Here is a 20,512-nt window from a genome sequence, read left to right on the forward strand (position 1 = left end):
CTGGTTATGGTGAACAAAGGTCACACCATAAATAAATAAATACAAATATTTGATGCAACATTGACAAAACAGTTAAGAGATCAGTCAAACAAACCTTTTAACAGTGATCTTCATTCATTCCAGTCTCTTCCAGTCTTGACGTCGCCTTCTTGCTCCTGGCTCGGTGTGAAGGAGGAAACACTGATCTGCTCCAACCAACACTCTGATTTTATGGCACTTTGAACTTTGAACTGAATGGGAAGAGAAACTGATCAACACGCAAGGTGAATATCTGTCTTCTCATTGTGGGAGTGTCTTCTTGGCCCCATTGGTTATAATAACATGATTATTTATAATAATCATGTAAGTATAATTTAAGTATTAGGGTATCTGTAGTGCTGGGAAAAATCTATATTACAAGTCCTCTAGAGAAGCTTGATATGTGCTGTCAGTGTTAGACTTGTTGATCAGAAATGATTCTGAAACTAGTTTCGAGCATATCAGCACATCCACATGTATTAATCAACATTTTACATAAATGACCTTGGGTGAGTCAGCCATTGGCTGTTGTAATATTCATATTCAGCCTTTGGACCCTGGCTGTCAGGCTGAGGAGACACTGCGGAGCATCCCGCAGACTCTCACTGCAATAAAGATGGAAATGCAAGATTGAATCAAGAAAGAACCAGATTTACTCCCTGAGAGACTTAATCATCTCTGTGTGGCCCTTATCATTTAAGCCACGGTCTGTGTAATATACCATAGGGGTTCCTTAGTTGCGGATCAGTCAGTAAATTAACTATAATAACATTTTCCACACTGCAAATTTCTCTTCTGTGACGGTTAAAAATTGGACTTGAAACCACAAAGGGAAACCTTCTTAACAGGAAAATGTGAGTTATCTGTGCCACTATAAAATTAAAGTCATTAGGCTGTAAGAGTTTAAAGTCAAAACGGTGCACGTGGCTGAGCTGGGAGTCGCCGCTGCTCGCTCACTTGCGTCAGTGTGTTGGGCACTGATAAGGAATTCCCTCAGACACCCAACGCTTCATCACTCCTGCTGCATCGCTATCGGTGACGTCCTGCAGCTAAGTCAGTCCAGCAGCACTGGCTCTGGTGATGAAGAGTGGTGATGATGATAATCAATGAGACTGGATACAGAGATTAACTTCTTAACTGCCTCTTCAGGTTGTTGCCTTCATCCACCACCGATCTGACTCATCCTTAATCATACACTGAATTTTGATGACAGTTTTTTGTGACAGTATAACATTAAAACGACATAGAATTAACACATTTTTCTCCATAAATGAAAAGTTGAGTTTGTAACCAAAATATTAAACAGTTTGATTCAGTACACTCGAGATACAGATGGTTGTTTTAAAGAAAATGAGAATGAATGAATTTGAGAAACCCTGAACACCGACAGATTATCCACTTAATTCAACAGTAAAAATGGAGCACTTCTATGTCCACGTGATGAACTCATGAATTTAAATTTTTTACACCCGTCCTGCTCAACTGGAGCTTTATTGTCATTCTTCTATTTATATACACAGAGCCGGCCCAAGGCATAAGCAAACTAAGAACCTGCTTGGGGCCCCCTGACTATGGTGGGGGGGGGGCAAAAGGCAAGTAACTTTTTAAAATTGTAGTGCGTAACTTTTGTCGATCCTTAGAGAAACACTGCGTAATTACAAAAAACTCTAATTATTGTTGCATTTCAAATTGTTGTTGCAGTATATTTAAAACCAAAAAATTTAAAGAGCAGATGATGTGTTTACAGTAAATGCATTGTCTGTTGATTTATTTTGTTACTTTTAGTCGACCTAGATGACATTCAGTATCCCAGTATATCAATTTGAAAATTAAATGTAAATCAACTCCAGGCTGCACTTTTGCCGAATTTGGCGCCATTTCAGAATAAAAACCATAGATGCCAGGATATGATGATCAGAGTAAAAACAAATAGTATTATTGGCAGTAATAGAGGGCACCAAAATAAATATTTAGTGAAGGGCCCCATGGAGGCTTGGGCCGGCCCTGTATATACAACGTACACTGTAGAACGAAATGTTGTTACATGTGGTCTAAGGTGCAAGACCTGTGCAACGACACAGGTGTTGTGCAGATAGCCACTGCTCTCCAGCTGCTGGGGGAAACATCTGGCTCTTCAGCAGCTGGCTAATAGCTAAGTGTCTGTGTTATGTGGAGCTGGACAGGAGGAGAAATACCACATCCTCAAGCATGAGGACAAAAAGCTTGACCTAGTATCATTTCACTGAAGGTGACACATACGGCACGTGGATTAAGGAGGTGGAGTCACCAGCTGTGACATAACTCACAGGCCAAATCAACGATACGCTCTTACACTGGGTTACAGGTGATTATTACTAGACACTCCTTGGTAATAAATGAACACACTATCTGTGTTTATACAAGCTATCAACCACACAGAAGGGCAGAGCCACAGATGAGTTTGCTGCAAGTCATCAGTAGCAGGGGTCACTCACTGATTTGGGTATGGTTAACTTATGATGCGTATTCCCCGCCTCATCTTCAGGGACTACACTGCCCCCACTAGAGTTTACTTACACTAAAGCTGCTGCCAAGAGAAAAATAAATCCACAATCTGAGTCAATATTTTCCCAGTGTGTGTTTTTATTTACCTAGAGATAAAGGCAACTGCCTATTGCTGTGTATACTGGCTAAGCAGGGAACAAATGCACTTTTGAGTATTGACCAGAAAGGGAGTTACAGTAGTAGACAGTATACTTGACTTTACTAGACTCAAAGACAAAGGTGGACTTTTTTTTTTTCATCCCTAATCACAAAAAGACACATTTAAACAGTACAACTACTTTCTGGTTTAAAAATACATTTAAAGCTCATGTCACATTCCCTTTGTCCATGTAACACAAAAATAACTTAGAAGTATTAGCTGGTTATCTTCCAAAAATAATCTGGCAGACAAGAATTAAAACAAATAATTGTGCAGATGTAGCAGCTAATTTCTATGAGCACATGGCACTATTCGATCAGAATCAGACTAAAGAGGCGTACTGACCGACTCCGGTAAAGCAAAGGTGGAAACCACATCTGTTTTTTTTAAATGTGCAGCTGCACTGAAAATATGTCCAAAGTTTGTTAGATTTAAAGTAAGGCTGAAAAATCACAGACGTTATTAATGAGGTTTAGGCATTTTAAAAAATGGACAAACAGTTGGAAGCATTTGAACCAACATAAAATTAATGAGGATTTTAAGGCCACAGCCCATTTTCAGCAGCAAGTCACATTCAAGTCATTCCTATGTTTTAAATTAAAAACAAAAACAATGAGTTGATAAATGATTTTTTGGCCTCATTCGCACAATTCAGCTTAGACCAGAAACATGTGTCAGTTCCTCCATGACCTCCTCATTTTAAGAATTTAAATCAAAGTTGTCTGGGAGCTCGACTGTGACATGAAGGGCCTGAAGCGACCGTCCATGTGTCGAACAAGAGAATCACTAAAGAAAACTCCTCCTGCTTAAAACACTATAAATACACTCTGGCAATTATAAAAACTCCTGGGTGACACATGGCCAGTGCTATTTTGTTCCTATGTTACTATACTTGTTCTGTGAAACCTTTTCCTTTCCTATTACTGCTACATGAGAAGTGTTTTAGCTCGGCTGTGATCACCACAGGTTACATCACAATCACCACACCCAAACATAGGCCAGTTAGTTAAATACTCTAGTATGGATTTTCACTATTGTTTGCAAACTCAAGCTAACCAGGAAACCAGGTATTCATATTAAACTGAAAACAGTTATCTAAAAAATAAGTTTTCACACATTAGACTGTGTAACAATTATATCACATTAAAACTGACCTCATTAGGTCAATAAATCAACAGCAAAATAAAACTGATTGCTGCCTTTAGTCGTTTCACAGTCAGACCTGAGGCCACATTCAGTTTGAAATCCACACTGGGTTCGATAAAAACTGCAAAGTCTGTTCATGAGTGGCTTCATTTAGGTCTAAATTGATTATATTTTATAATTAAGTTTAATTTGATAGTTTTAACCACATTTTTGCTTTAAACCACTTACTACGAAATCCATACATGTGATTTAGCTTATTTAGCTAGTAATGGTAGAGCAACCAATACAGCCCTGATTGCTGTGATGGATAAATGTTGACTGTATTTAATGTCAGTGAATAAAAGAAAAACTGGGAGGTCAGACTTTCACAGCAAATCAAAGAAATACTGGAGAATGAGCAGCAGTTGTGTATGTATGGTTTTTTTTTGTAGTAAGTGGCTAAAACATGAAAAATCACTGTAGAGATCCTAGATCAGCCTCAGCAGGATTTACAAATGAAATCTGACCCTGATCTGATCAGTGACATCCTGCATACCACAGTAACACTACATGTCAAGTCTATCGCTTAACAAAAGAAAAATGTGCAATTCCAAATTTCCCTACGTAAGTGTTTGTGTGCTCATGTCAGTATTTATGATGCGGTGTCGTCAGGCCTCTTGAGCACTGCGCTGTATTTCATGGGAGCGCCGTCGGCTTTGAGCTGCACCTCCACCAATGTGAAGATGGAAATGACCTGTAGAGGAAACAACAGATGATGAACATGGCAGCAAACACTGACACATTCAAACCTGCTGATAACAATCACAAAACACAGCTAGCTAGTCAAGTACCTTGTGCAATGACAATAAAGGTTCTATCTATCTTAAGAACAATCAAAGGTCTAATACTTAGAGTATAATACATGGGTAGTTTAATATAGATGTTTATCTGTGCTCAATAATTTCCATGTATTATCAAACCAATGATTAAAGAATTGGGTTTTATTATTACAGGACTACCATATCTGGGATCATCACCCACTACAAAACCCTTCCATCTCTCTGCATTTTCATTTCTACTTCTACTACTTTCTACTTCATTTCTCTCACCTGCTCCACTGGAGCCATCTCTGCGTCCTCTGGTATCCAGACCAGAGTCAGCTCTGATTTCTTCCCCACCTTACGATGGTGAAATGAGTTCAGGCCCGCGACAGACTGAAGGTGGAAACAGACGGGTTCAAACGAGATTGTCACTTTGAACTAACACTGCTCTGTCAACTTGTTGGACGGTTTCGTTTCATGCTGTCGACCATCGCCTTCACCTCCTCGACAGTTTTCTCAAAGTGAGAGACTTATTTTTTAGTAAATAAAGTAAAATTTCGGAAGATGAACTGCTATGATGCACTGAAAGCCAAGAACATCTCTTATTATGTTACCTGCATAAGTTTGGGTTTTCAGATCATAAAAGGATACATTTAAAATCCCTAAAGTGAAGAAAATGTATGCACATGTTTATATATAACTATAACTGAACTTGCTTTCTGCAAACCTAGTTCTGTCTTAAAAGCAGTACTGGTTATGTACAAATGTATACATTTATAAAGCATTCCCTGTTAACTTTGTGAGGGGCAGCTGACCTTGCAGTAGATGCGTTTCTGCACTCCGTAGCGGAGAACCAGCACATCAAAGGACTGATCCAACACTCCCATCACCATGGCCTCAGAGTCCAGGGGGCCGCACTCCTGTGGAGAACAGACTTTTGAGTTACATTACAGGCATCAGGCTGGATTTCTGGACACACTTTCTTTAGCTGAGCAGACTGGACAAGCTCCAACTGCATCTCACCCGGTGTCAGAGCCATAACAAAGAATTTTTTAAATGAAGAAACTATGGATACAGCAGAAATGTATGTTTTCATGTTGTTTTCTGGTTACTCACCTTTACAAACACTCCAAAGAAGAGCTCAGAGCTGAGCTCCTGCACTCTCTTGGACACCGTCTTCTTGTCGTTACAGTGTGATGCCTGTTTTTGGACTTGTTTTGTTGACAGCCCGAGGTGAGGCCCACACTCTGTATGCAAGCAATGAGTGGACAGGCATGAACATAACGAGCATGAGCCACAACACATAAATAATTCACACCGATTTTTGACACATATGGTGGGAGCAGACAGAGTGCAGAAACAACGGCAGAGGAAACAGGACGAACAAAACATCAACATCAGGTCTGAGGCTGCTCTGTTCTTCTCTAAATTAAAAACAAGTTGTGTCCTGCAACAGTCAAATCATTGTTGGTAACAAACAACATGTTCTGTTTTTCATTTCAGTGTGTGTGTGTCTACAAGAGCCTCTTTATAAAGAGGGTACTCACTGAGGGAAGAAGCCAGCAGCCGGTGCACAATGATGTCAGCGTAGCGTCTGATGGGCGACGTGAAGTGTGTGTAGAAGGGAACGTTGAGGGCGTAGTGCTTAAAAAGTGCCTCGTCTGTCACTTCACCTGTGCAGAAGTACAACGCCATCTGGAAAACACCAACAACCCAGGTTAAGTATGGAAACTCATCCAATATATAACTGTATATATTCTAGGAATTAATTATCATCAGTATATAAATACTAAAATTTGACGTTAAAGGGCCAGTGTGTGGGACTTAGTGCCATCTAGAGGTGAGACTGCGGATTGTAACTAACTAAATAACACTACGCTTGGTGCGGAGGAGAACTATGGAGGCCTTAAGGTGCCAAAAAGTGAGGAATCGTTAGTTTGTCCTTTCAGGGCTACTGTAGAATTATAGCAGCAACCCAACACCTATGTAGATATGAGGGGCTTGTTGTAAGACAACAAAAACAGAAGAGTTAAGTTTCAGGTGATACTACACCAGTGAAAACACAATTGTTATATCCTATTCCATTTGTGCCATAGATCGCTGTAAATACTACACACTGGTCCTTTAAAGTTTGTAAATCTCTCAACCCCACACAGCTTAAAGCTTCAGGAAAACACTACACTAAGTGGACCAAGCTACTAACCTGCATGGGTCTGGAGCACATGTGGGTGAGGACTTCTTTCCTGGCACTGGAGTACTCATCATCACCAATTGTAGTGTTGAGACTCTTCTGCAAGTTGGACACAAGGAGGAAAAACGGTATTTCAATCATTATACTTTCAGTTATGCATTTACACGACTTTGAATACGGCAGTAAAAGGTTTCTTCAATTACTGGGAAATGAAAATGTTCACATAAACCACAAAAAAAAAGTATGGCTGAGAGGTTCCACTAAAACCTCAACTACTGGTTTTCATCTCCTCTCTGTGATCATACTAAAGCTGGCAAACATTAGGAGAAGCAACTGAAACCGTATCACATTGACAATTTAAATGTTAAACGTAATTTTGAATTAATTTGCTTGAAGACAGTCTTAAAGCTCAGCAGAGTGAACACAACACTTGCGCCTTTTAATATTTGGATTCAGGGCAAAACAGACTGTTTGGACACTGGACTATGTCTTCATTATGGGTACTGACATGCAACGCTCCTGCAGACGACAGGTCGATGTTGATACCCAACTGGTCACACAGCTCCTGCAGCTCGTCCACCATCTTGGTTTTTGGTGGAGGGTGACGTCTGAGCAGGGCCAGCTGAGGGAATTTGCGGTAGATGTGGTTGGCGGTGGCGATGTTAGCCAGCAGCATGAACTCCTCCACCAACCTAGAAAACAGAGTTATGGGCGGTGGTGAAATGGCCAGAGGATGAAAATAAGGAATGGGAACAGAGGAAGCCTGATATTTGCCCACTCCAGATTGATCGAAAAACACAGGTGTTCATTTGGGAAGAGAAAAGCTACAGATACATGTACATGTGAGGAGGGTTTGTTACTCACTTGTTACTGTCTCTGTACTGGTAAATATAGCAGCCTTGAGGCATCATCGTCTCTTTGTCCAGAGTGAAAGACAGTTTCAACTGAAAAAAGAAAACACACAATTCATGTAGAGAAAATAATGTTAAAAAGCTAAAAACTGAACAATCTGAGTTAAGTTTGCTGCTAGATTTTTTCATTTGGTCACCTCAAGCAAGTTTGTTTAATCTCTTTCAGTCCACTGTTAAGTTTTCTTTGATTATTGTGAATTTGTTTGAACACTGCACGCTGCACAGAATTAGTTTCCCACGTCTTATTTCTTAACCGTGACAGGAAACTTAACCTAAACCAGATGAACAGAGATCATAAAAATATGAAACAGAAGATGAGCTAAAATGAAAATTACAAATGTACTCTACTCTGTGTCACATTATTGCAATACGTTACAATGACAGACAATTGTGTGATTAAATCGGAGACAATTCACTTGATTTCAGGCCACATTTTATATATTTTACTAATGACTAAATGACAGTTTTCCTACTTAGATTCTTCCAATAATAAACTTTTCCTTTAGTTCATCACAGCCCCCTAAAATTTTAACTGAAATGAGGAAGTCTTTTCTTATAAGACAAGTTCTGAAAATTCCAAACTTTTCCAGATCCACACATGACTACATTTGGATTTGTTGATTGGATAAGAGTTATGGATCATCGCTTTCTGACATTTCTGTCATGCACCACTGTACATTGCTTACATAAGACAGGCAGCACAAAATCAACAATTACCAGACATGTGGGACTCACCTGGTCCAGTCTGAGCGCTCCACCTGAGAAGCGCTGAGCTCGAAGGTTCTTGGCAATAGAGTGCAGGTTGAGCACGGCCTGGTGGATCTCATCAATCGGATGCACGGGGTCCACGGGCGGCAGCTCCTCAGCTGAGAACATCTTCTCGGGGGCCTTGATCATGCTCTGAGCGTGGTCGTAACTCAGCTTCACACAGGAGCGGATCACTGAGCGGCCAAACCACTCGCTCAGAATCTGCAGGGTCGGGGCAAATCGAGTGACATCCGATGAAACGAATCGGAAAAACAGAGAATACGGCATCAATTTCAGCTCAATCAATCATCCGTCAGTTACTGCTCTTCTGACAGGTCCATGAATTTTTAATGATCGTACCTTCCCCTCGGGTGTGATTTTCCAAATGACTGAGAAAGTGAGTCTGTCTGTGAGCGGGTTGAGACTGCACAGCTCCTCACAGAGCAGCCGAGGTAACATAGGAATCACCTGGACGATGAGGAAATATATGAAAAAGATGAGTACTCCATCACACCCCAACATCTGTATGGTCAACTAGTGGGTTGAAACATGAACACATATGAAGCAGCCCATTATTTCTGAAAACAGTGTTAGGGAGTATTCACCTTTTGAACCATGTACACGCTGGTTGCTCTTTGGCTGGCAACGGCATCCAGAGTGTTGTTCTCCTCCACAAAATAACTCACATCAGCAATGTGGACACCAACCTCAAAGTTGCCTGTGATGAAAATATTCATTAGTGAAAAATACTGTAACCAATACCTCCTTAAAAGGATACAATACCTCCTTAAAAGGATAGTTCAACATTTTGGCAAATTGGGCCATTGCAAAACTCAGGTAAATTCATGCAAAACGGCTGATGCGCCCTCCCATCAGGGGCAGTTTTTCAGCAAGCAGTCTCTGAATTTCCCTCTAAAACAACTCTGTCTGGTAACGTTCCATTATTATCTCATAGCGTGGTGAATGTGCAGGTCACAACTTGTCCACCAGAGCGTTGTGGAGTTGTTGGATTGTGTATTTGATGAGTTTGATGAGGGAAACCAAGAAATCCCATTAGCCTCACGGCTCTGCTCCGCCGTTCTGAAAATAGCTTGCACTGACAATTAAAGGTAATGAACCTACTGCTATGACTATAGGGATTATGGCAAATGGGCCAATTCGCCAAAATGTTGAACTATCCCTTTAAACACACAATCTTTCAATGTCATCATCATCATCAGGCTGCGGTTCTTACCATCTGGGAGTTGTTTACACGACAGGGCATCGTCAAGATCTCTGGCCGTCGCTGGATCGATAGTGAAGATACACTCATTCCTGCATGATATAAAACAGGACTCTGTTAATGATAGGAATATTTGGCCTGAATTTATAAACTCGTATCAATAGTCTGGTTGTACACTATAAATAAATGTGTAAATATCTTCACCTCAGGTCCTTCCTCTGGCTCATCTCCTCGGGGGGGATGGTCCATGGCAGGTTCTTGGGGAGGCAGTCCAACACCTCATCAGAGAACTCAGAAAAATCGACATCGTACTCAGTGAGGATGCCCTCCGTCTCTGGCTCGATTTCCCCAGCCTGACCCAGGGTCTTGGCAAGTCGACTGGGGGGGGCAATTAGAGGCAATCAGGACAGTTGTCGGACTGGAGTCATACTGTTAACTGTACTGTGCGTCTATACACACCCTTCTGCAAAGTTGTTGTCAGCTGGCCAGTCCGTGATGCGACAGATGAACAGGGTGCTGGCGTAGTCCCCTGGGCGGGAAGTGAAGTCTTCAGGACAGTCGGACAGGGGGACGTTGATCCGTGGGACCCGGTGGTCCACGGGGGAGAACATGGCAAAGGGCTTGTCTGGTAGGAACTTCAGGAAGCCTGTCGCAGCTCTGGAGTGTTTCCTCTCAACGATGTACACCACCTTTAATTTATTAGAAGAATGACCCGTTGAGTTATGGCCAAAAACATGTTTAGTTAACATTGACCTTTAACTTTAATCAACAACATCTAATCACTTCGTCCTTGAGTCCAAGTGAACATAGTGCCAAACGTTAGGTATTGCAACAACATAATTGCTTCTGACCATAGCTAGCCACTTTATTATAAGTCACTTAATGTTCTTAGTGGTAGCACTGAGTGGTTACACTTTATATTAACTATGCAAGTCAGAGTCAGACAGAGTCAGAGTCATTTATTTGCCATTTGCAGAAAATCTGCATTGGAAAGCACTTGCGAGAGGACAGGACTATAAAACAGACATAGGTGATAAAACAGTAAGTTACATAAAACCTAAAATAAGGTAAGTTAAGATAGAAGGACACTGCCCCCAGATATAGGAGCCGTAGACATCTCAGTAGAAATACAATGTGGAAAACATTCATCCTAACAAAAATAAAAGAAGAAGACAGAGCTTCTTAGAAGTGCACAGTGGAGGTATCCATGTTTCAGCACCTCTTTCAATAGAAAAATAAAAATAAAAATAATAATAATAATGATAAAGATAATAATAGTAGTTAAAAACTTCTATTTGACCCTGAGTCTGGTTGCTTTTCCTCTGTGCTGCGAGCCGTCCGCCTGGCCATGTGCATTTGTTTACAACGAAGCCGGCAAAAAATCAACACATGGAGCAGTGTCTGCCTGCTCTGTAATCCTGAGTTGGTTTGTTTTTTCTGTCTAGGATGAATACAAGATAAATTAATAAATAAAAAAGGAGAGGAGAAGAAAAGGTTAAAAGGCAGAAAGAGTGACAGAAAAGCAGGAAGCTCACTTTAGCAGTCTTTTGCAGTATTTCACCATTGGGCCGTGGGGCTGGGGGGTCCTCCAGTTGCCCCCCTGTTTTCAGATGAGAGGAAACATGAAGATGGAATAGCTGATGTATTATTCTTACTTTCTCTGTACATGGACACTCATCAGAACAGTGTTTATATTGCCCAATAACAAATTCCAGACCCCACACCTTGTGTATTTCCTGAGATTTATGATTTATTCACTATGTCTTCCTGTGTCAGTGAGGGCGGTTTTCTAAAATGTGCTGCAGACCTCACCTTGCTCAGTACAGTGGTCCTCCACAATGACATCAGGCTTAGCAGCATGCTCTGCTTTCTTTTGCATCTTTTGTACCATGTGCTCTTTCTGGGCCTCGGACTCACTGGCACCTTCACAGTCAGTATCTGGCCTCACAACCTGGACACACAAAAACATCAATCACACGCTGTCTGATCATTACTGGTGTGTTTTACTGTGCGAGAGAAAATAGCCAGAACTGACCCCTACTAGGAAACTTTGAAGCTACATGGCATCAGCTTTTCATACTTAAATTACACTAGACAGAGATGAGCATGTATATTTTACCTTCCACTGCTCCTGAGGTAGGACTTGCACCACCACAACGTCTCCATTCAGTGCTCTGTTGCGAGATACAATCCCATCCAGGAATATATCCCACGTGTCATCCTGCAAACACATGAGGTCATTCATTTGCTTTCTTTGTTATTTTTGACCTAAACATTTCAAAATGGTTGTTAAGGTTATTGTTAATATACTGAATTCACATCCCATGCCACAAATGTATTCACCAAGTGATACACAGCGTTTTTACAGACAGGATGTTGAGGGAAGAAATCATGATATGTCAAATTTATTATCAAATCAAGATACTAAAAAACTTACAGGAGATGGGATGAAAGCTTCGTGGTACTTCTTAGGGTTGATTCTTAGTTGTCCCTGCAGAGAAAATATGCAGACTATGACAGTGAACTTGACCTTAAACAAGATAACCTCAAGGCTAAATTATTGAGGTATACAGCTGCCGCAGGCTTCAACCCTACTCATATCAATTCACTGCTAATTTACTTGAAACAACAAGGACATCAATATGGGTCTTGTTTCGAAAAGCTGACCCTGAACCTTTATTTAAACTCTGTCCCAAAGTCAAAGTCAAAGTTCTATATATTTACGAAAGTCTGACAGTGTGTGTTAAGATACGTAAAGCTTATTTTAAAAGGGACAACAAGGAGTTTCTATTTGGTTATAAAAAAGTCTCACGTTAATGTGGATGAATCTACGCTACCCACACTTGTTAATGGCTCCATTTTCGATAAATATATCGTTTTGTCTCTATCGTTATTTTGTTATTATTAGTGGTGGCGGAAATGCTGGTCGAGCCGACCAGCGTTTCCTTACTTTCGGTTTCACGGCGAGTCATGAGAATAACGCCGAATCGCCGTTTATGGTCGGAACTACGACAGTATCTGATCGTCTTCGAACCTCTGACTTTAATTCTTGATGAATGAAAACATGAGTCCGTCTTGCGCCGGTCAAAGAATTTCACGGTGCTCGCGGAGGCTCATAAATGTAGTGTGAAAACGCTTCGCTTTTTCCAAAACTCCTCGTTGTCCCTTTAACGTTTCATACAATTACATTACAGCAGTAAGTATTCCACCTTGTAAGAACTATGAACATATGGCAAAGGCTGGGAAGAACAGAGGTTAAAAAGGACACAAGATACAGAGCGTCATGATCCAGTTTGCCATTGATAAATTTATAATTCCATATGAAAGTGAAGTGAATACTCAATAAGCATGTCTATATACAGTATATATATACATATATAGTACCTGGATGAGCTCTCCTCTTTTAAGGCCATGGGAAACCTCCTCAGATGTCATGTAGGGTTCAAACACTTGCTTCCTCGGCCCCCTGCCGCCTTTGTTCTTACGCTTGTCAGCAGGAGAATTGGTAGTTGAAGCTGGGAAAGAAAAAACTTGTGGATTTACTCTCTCATAGTGCATTGCGTGTATTAAGCACATTATCATGAATACAATCTTGTCTATACCTGCTGAGAATTAATATCTCAAAACTAACCTACAATTTACCTCGAGGCTGCTGCATTTTTTTGTCTTTACCATGAGGAGACATGGGCCTTGACAACTGAGTGTCAACCTTAGTCCCTTCTCTGCTTTTCTCCTCCTCTGGATGCTTTGGCAGATTCTTTTTCTTCGATTTGGCCGTCTTGTCTTGATCCTGTCCACTTGCACCAGCTTTCTTTGGAGACTGGGGACGACCGACTAACATGTCGGCCCCCTTTGAGTCCTTGTTTTTCTTCTGCTGCTTCTGGGATTTATTCATTTCATTAGGCGTTAAGCCGGCGAGCTCCTCTCCAGACTCTACGTCTCCATCGTGGCTGGTGGCGGTGTCCCTCCTCTGTCCCCGTCGCTGCCTGTCAGGCATACCTTGCTTCCTTTCACAGTCCTGGAGAGTGTTGCGGCTGCTTAGTTTCTCCATGTACAAGGACAGTGAAGTTTCCTCCGCTTTATTTCTCAAGGAAGAGGGGGAGAAGTCACTGGAATCAGAGAAATCATTAGGCACTTGGTCCCGTTTTCGCTGTGGTATGTTCAGCCTGTCACTCTGGGCTTTGAGCAGCGTGCTTGGCCCATTTCCCTCCCTTTGACATGACAAGTCCTTGGCATATTGTTCCAGATACAGACTGAACTTGCTGCTGCGGTGCTGGCTGAGAAGTCTGGCATAGGCATCTTTCTGAGGAGGAGTGCTTGACTGATTCTGGCTGCGCTTCGGCTCTCGACTCTGATTAGCCTTCTTGGACTGCCGAGGAGAATCCATATGGCAACCTTTACAAGATGCAGCCTGTAAAAGAGACAGTCATACTCCATGAGTGTTGACATTAGGATCTGAAATAATGAACATAACTTTCAGACCAGCTGGCTGTAACTGAGCATCAATGCATGTAATTCAGTACAGTCATAAATGAGAAGAAAAAGAAAGGCTCAACATCTGAAATTAATCTGGTGAGATGAAAGCAGCTCTTCAGCAGCTGGCATGTTGCTGACTACTCCACTCACCTTACATCATCTAGATTAGTCACAAACACAAACAAACGTGACTGAAAGTTAACCACGTTTGTGTTAGCTAAGTCTTAATTCTGTGGTATTACAATAACGCGACAGAAAAAACGCTGTATTATATATTTGTTCTCCTGTTTTTTTTAGGGCTCAACCACCTCAGATTGCCTTTATCTCAGCTAACAGCTAACAGCTACCTAACGTTACAGATGTTAGCATTAGCTGGCAACTTACAACGCCAAGTGTTGGCTTAACGTTAAATAACTACCTGTACGTAACACAGACCACAACCCTGACCACGACAAACCACTCCACAGTACACGGACAGGCTGTCAAACGCCAAGTGTCACACATTACCTCACTTATCCCGGTGGAAGTTGTGTAACTTAGCTGTCGCTCAGAGCTAAATGCTAGCCTACTAACTGCTGCGTTCACTTCCTCCGTTGTCAAGAGTGGCTACAATGATGATGCGTTTGGGTGCTGTGGGAAATGTTGCAATGGGTCGACTCGACAGTAGCTACAGAAACGGCCCGGTGGGAGAAAAGATTATTTACAGTATTGTCATATATTAATCATACAATACGCATTGTTTTGTTGTATTTATGTTTGTTTTTCTTTTTTTGCCGTCTGTGCAGTATTCTCCTGTCCTTTTTTTTTTTTTTTTTTTTTTTTTTTTTTAGCATAGGTAGCCCAGTGTGATTCTTTTAGACGGCACATATTTACCAGTGTTGTTGTCAGCTCCAGAGCTCACTGTGGATGGAGCAGCTGTTCGTCTCCTCTGAAGAATCCTTTGTTATAGAGTCTATATGGTAGAAACACCGGGCTGAGCTGGTGTGGACTGTTAGGGGCCACAAGCAACCTTTAGAGGGCAGCAATGACCAAATATTTCATTTATTTGCCCATCTACTGAAGGTGTGTGTGTGTGTGTGTGTGTGTGTGTGTGTGTGTGTGTGTGTGTGTGTGTGTGTGTGTGTCAGTTATGCAAACATACTGATGAGGAGGATAAGAAGGCGAGAAGAAAGTAAATCACTAAAGCAAACATTCAGACATTCAGTCAGAGTTAGTGTGTATTCTCTTCTTTTGCCTGCTTTCCTGACAAGCTGATTTCACACCTGTCGGTTTACACTTACATCCCTTGCACAGCAGAAGACAACTCCTCCAAATGCACACGCACATAGGCTACACGTTTTTTCTACTTTTTTGAGACACAGGCAACTATTCAGACATTAAGAGGACATCATTTATGATTAAACACACACAATTTCATACACATGCATGACAGTTGCCTTGTGAAAATAAAGTATTTCAAATGATCTATGAGAGAACCTATTATGTCTTGGCAGGTGTAGGTCATCTCGTGTCATGAGCTTGTGACCCTGTACTTGGCTTCATTCATAATATCACATCACTTCCTGACACTTTAATAAGCCCACGGCCACTTACACTGTCTCTATTGTAGCCGTGCTCTTTGTAAAATGGAGATGACATGATGAGGCTTTAACTGGGTTAAATTATGATTTAATTGAGCTGCACCTACTGTTACAGTATTAGACTGTATAGTGCCTGTGTCTGGTTAAGAGAGTGCTTTTAAAAAAAGACAGTTAGTGTAGAAACCAGGTGAGGATCTGAGCACTGGGCACCAATATGTTTTATGACAGAAATAGGAGGAAGATTATTTTGACCTGCATGTCTTTGGTCTGTGATAGGAGGATTTTTTCCACCTGCATTGGTTGATAAATTCTTCTGCCTTTGGCAGATGACTTAGGGTCGGAAAATTAACACACTTACAGTTTTCAGCAGCCTTTTTCATCTTCATCTGGCAGCTGCAATTGACGTGTCAGCCAGAACATTGGAATTAAACCTGTTTTTCACCTCCACAAAACTGGATTATTGGCCACAGATTTGGTTTGGACGAGCAACAGAGCTGGAACTTCTTTGCAACAAAATGAAGCTTTAAAAAAGAAAAATCACGTCACGCTTTTTTCTTATTTTGACAATTTATCACATACAGTAATTCACCACCTTCTTCTCTTTGACAACTTTCTGGCTCGTCTAAGCTGAACTGGACTGAAGCTGGATCGAAATTTAGAGACATAACAGGTCATTTCCATCATCGAACCTGACATCAAACAGGTTGGTAACCATATGTTTCAGTAAGTAGACTCTAGCTCTGTGTGAAATATTTCCCACAGACAGAGGTTTGATACAGCTGAGACACATTAGCACTTCTACAGACATGAAGATCAGAAGATGCTGTTCAGACAGAAAACTACATGTGAAGGGAGCACCACAATTCATTCCTTCAAATATACAAATTACCCCAGTGTGTTAAGGATCAAGGCGCTCAATATAATTTTACATTTTCAGCATCTGAAAATCAGCTTCTGTTTTCCTCACTGCAAAAAACCCATTCACACATTAAAAGGTTGGTTATTGGTGCCTTTCCATTTCCTCTCAAGTTAGTGTTTGACTGTAGATCTTTGGGAAAAAAACAAAACAACAAACAACAACTCAACCTTGAAAGTACATCATAAACTTTCCTTACATAAAACATCCATTGAGCCCCGTTCACTTTCTGGCTGACAGCAGCTTTCAACTTCTCTTCTTTTTTAGTTCAGATTCAGCTCTCTGCATGGGTGCAGTGTGTGTGTGTGTGTGTGTGTGTGTGTGTGTGTGTGTGTGTGTGTGGAAACACCCCTTTCCTTATGACATTTTTTTCCCTTCCTTTGCCATGTTGTGGGGTTATCTACAGGAACCTCTGGGACGACAGATAGCGTGGGTAGAGCAGCCTCTACCACTATAGCGGTTGTACAGACCCAAGTTGTAAAGCATGCAGATGAAGCAGCAAATAACTATCAAATATTAATGAGGCCAGGGGAGGCAGTGCAGCTCGTAGGGAAGATGAAATAGAGGGGGCAGTAGCAGTCTGTCCCCTTTCCTCTGATGCTCCCTCTCCCATTGGTACTTTCTTCTCATCTCATTCACATCCACAACTGAATATGAAAATGAATTAAAGTGTTTGTAGTAATATGTGATTTAAAAGCACTTTCTTGTCAGTAGTATTTGTTATTAGTAGCCTATCTGTCTGTCTTTTACTTGTCAAACTATGACGGTGAATGGTGAGTGTGTGAATGTAAATGTGTGTGACAGGTGTAAACTGCAGGTGTGGTTGGACATCCTATAGCGAACAGATTGGTGAGGTCTCTCCGGTCGTCACCTTCCACTGCCATGGCAACGGCCTGCGAGTCACCCCGGGCGAGCTGCACACCGCAACGCCCATTTACACTCCGGGGCTGACTCCTCAGCATCGGATAATGTCAGAGTCGATTTTCATGATCAACAACAGATGGACTGGAGTATCTGAACACAGGCAGCACCGACCGGAGAGCCCACTCTGTTATTTGTTCACTGTGAGTGAGAGTGGGATGTGACATGGAAATGACAGCTCACCTTTCTGGCTTCCATTGTCCACAGTTATATGTATGAATCATGTTTGTATAACTGTGTATGTAGCCAAAGGTATGTTGATACCATACACTTCTCACAGCTCTTTGTGTGCTGCTGGTTTGTGTCTGTTAAACTTTAGACTTTGTGATATACAATATGGTGCTTCAGGCTCAGTGGCAACAGTTTAGAATAAAAAAAACAAACTGCTGTTGCCTCCCAGATTCATAAAGAAATTACTTCACCAGTCTGGTGTTGAAGGATCGCAAACCCAGGGCTCCTCGCTCAGCATCACTGATGCCCATGTTGCTGAATGGGAACAAATCTCTGCAGCCAGATTCCGAAAATTTAAGGGAAAGTCATCCATAAAGTGGCGGCCACATACTTTTGGCCATGAAGCATGCTTATGAATGTATAGGCTATTTTGTTCCACTGTATTACAGTGTGTTTAGTCTAAAGTTGCTTCTCCATCTTTATAACTGGGTGCCCTTTGCCACTGCTGCCACCACATTGTTCCTCGTGCCTTTGGTTTGGAGCTGTTGGTTCCATTCAAGAAACACTTGACGAAGCATTGAAGCTTTGAAACATCAGTTGTGGTGAAGGACAACTCCTGCTTCAAAGATACGACAAGATGCCCCCATTGACAGTGACAATGCATAAGGTCAGGATCAAACTCACTGATGCAGTTGTGGGCATATCAGCCCATAGAAAATCTATTGGACTGAGCTAGGGGTGATTTGAAGTATATATTCTTACTATATGTACATATGATATAAGCTCATTCTTTTGAACAGAATTCATGGGTGTCTTTTCTCTTCAGCATTATATATCAGACAGACTATGTCCTTCTGTCTGTTTTCTGTGTTTTCAACAAAATTAGACCAACTTCTCCTACTACTTTGAGCTTAGACAACCCAACCAGCTGAGCCAGATGACCGACCACCCTGAGTCTGGTTGTGCTTAAGGTTTCTGCATCTTAAAAAAAACAAACAGTTTTTTTCCATGCCACTGTTGCCAGGTGCTTGCTCTTGGGGGCAAGGCAGATTTATTTGTACAGCACATTTCATACACTAGGGCATTTCAGTGCTTAACAGAGCAATGAACTATAAAACATAAAGGGTATAATTTACAATGAAGGGGTAAAGATATGGTAAAATGAACTACTTACAGTTAGTAATTCACCATTAAAAATGACAAGAGTGCACAGTACAAGTGGTGCAAAGATAAAGTGCCTTAAGACAACTTCTGTTGGGAATTGGTGCTGTATAGCTAAATTGGCTTGGCTTGAGAATAACACTGTATTTTCTGGATATTCAAGGAACTGACACACAATTCTGATTGGCTGTGACAGCAACAACTGGTCACAATAAGAATGTCAATCAGTGATGAGACATAACCAGTGAAGATGGTGGTGGAGTGCCTCATTATAAACAGACAAAGCAGCAATGCAGCAATTTGTCAGACCAAAGACTAAGACTGAAACATTTCATGATATGTTTCGTGTCAGTTTATGAATCAAACAGCAACAAGCAGCAGCTTGTCAGAAAGCACTGATTCTCTAGTTTGACCTGTCGTCTCTAGCTCCAAAGATGTCTGAGTTTTGATGCTCTCAAGACAGTTTGTTATTTGGGATTTCTGTGCTCCCGTGGGCTTTGGCGCACTCTCCAGATTTTACACCTCATGTTCATCTTATCTTTTGCTCGAGCACCACTCGGCTTGTGAAATCATTGCACAATGTTTTCTGTGAAGCGAAGCAACTGTGGCTAAAGAGATGTTTGTCCACGGGGGTTAGTGATTTGATCCCTGGCGCTCATTGCCCACAAATCAGTGTCCTTGATGAAGAGACTGCACTTCCTTACTTCATTGTCATGAATCGACGAATGAGAGGACAATTAAAAGGAAATGTCAAGTGCTTTCTTTTTCTTCTGATAAAATAGAAAAGTGCTATTGAAATGCCATCCACTTGCCTTGGCTTGTGTGTAAAGCACAGGTGGGAGTAAGTGCAACTTACAAGCAAATCTAAGCCTTCAAGTTTCAAGTCTCAGGAATCCAGCAGGTCAAGTCATTACGTAGATCAAACAAGAGAAGCCTTTAAGTAAATCACTTAGTTTCACCTTCAACATTAACAAAAGCTACTTCAGCTGCTTACACCTCATACATCTTGTCGATATGTGACATTTTGTGGCAACGTCGAGTCCAGATCTGTGACTGCAGCTGCCTAATGTTATTATTAATATTTTTAGTCTTAATTATGTTTTTACTGCTGTCTGTTTGGCAGCATGTGGAACTGGAATTAATTGCACCCCAAGATTTCAGTGTATTGGCCAAGTTTTCAAAAAATAAAGGCACATTAAATTCCTGAATTTAAAACAGGTATATTGCACAGATTTATATTCTCAACCAAAAATAACTAAATATTTATTTCTATAGTTCCCATTATACAATATATTTATCCAGAGCCCTCCTGCCTGTTTTTAAAACCCCACACCTCCAGAAAGAGACTTTATGCTGAAATGTGTAGCCTGGACTGAATCAGTCGACTTATCTAAAAATCATACATACTGTAGGAAGTCTCATGTAAATTAATACAGACCTAATACAAATTATTATACCTGGGTCTCAAGTCATGAACACCAAGTCAAACTTTAACTAATGTTTGTCAAATGAGTCTCAAATCCTCAAATTTATGACTCATGTCTGACTGGAACGAGGCCAAGTGGCTCA

The 20,512-nt window shown here is 41.2% G+C and overlaps 1 protein-coding gene across 1 annotated transcript; it reads right to left on the reverse strand.

The window, feature by feature from the left end:
• Window positions 1-3,122: 3,122 nt before the first annotated feature.
• On the reverse strand, window positions 3,123-14,816 carry dis3l2 (DIS3 like 3'-5' exoribonuclease 2). The gene is made up of 21 exons (XM_085805099.1): window positions 14,702-14,816; window positions 13,361-14,129; window positions 13,103-13,233; window positions 12,156-12,209; window positions 11,838-11,939; window positions 11,531-11,669; window positions 11,254-11,318; window positions 10,178-10,407; window positions 9,923-10,096; window positions 9,731-9,810; window positions 9,102-9,214; window positions 8,857-8,964; window positions 8,485-8,718; window positions 7,703-7,782; window positions 7,347-7,530; window positions 6,851-6,937; window positions 6,195-6,342; window positions 5,764-5,894; window positions 5,463-5,567; window positions 4,936-5,040; window positions 3,123-4,580 (listed from the first exon to the last, which is right to left on the reverse strand). Exons 2-21 carry the CDS (start codon window positions 14,103-14,105, stop codon window positions 4,479-4,481), a joined length of 3,117 nt encoding a protein of 1,038 aa, XP_085661225.1. The 5' UTR covers window positions 14,106-14,129; window positions 14,702-14,816; the 3' UTR covers window positions 3,123-4,478.
• Window positions 14,817-20,512: the final 5,696 nt, after the last annotated feature.

This window comes from Trachurus japonicus, chromosome 17 (assembly GCF_045865225.1).
Source record: "Trachurus japonicus isolate A0001 chromosome 17, Traja_1.0".
Lineage (NCBI taxonomy): Eukaryota > Metazoa > Chordata > Actinopteri > Carangiformes > Carangidae > Trachurus > Trachurus japonicus.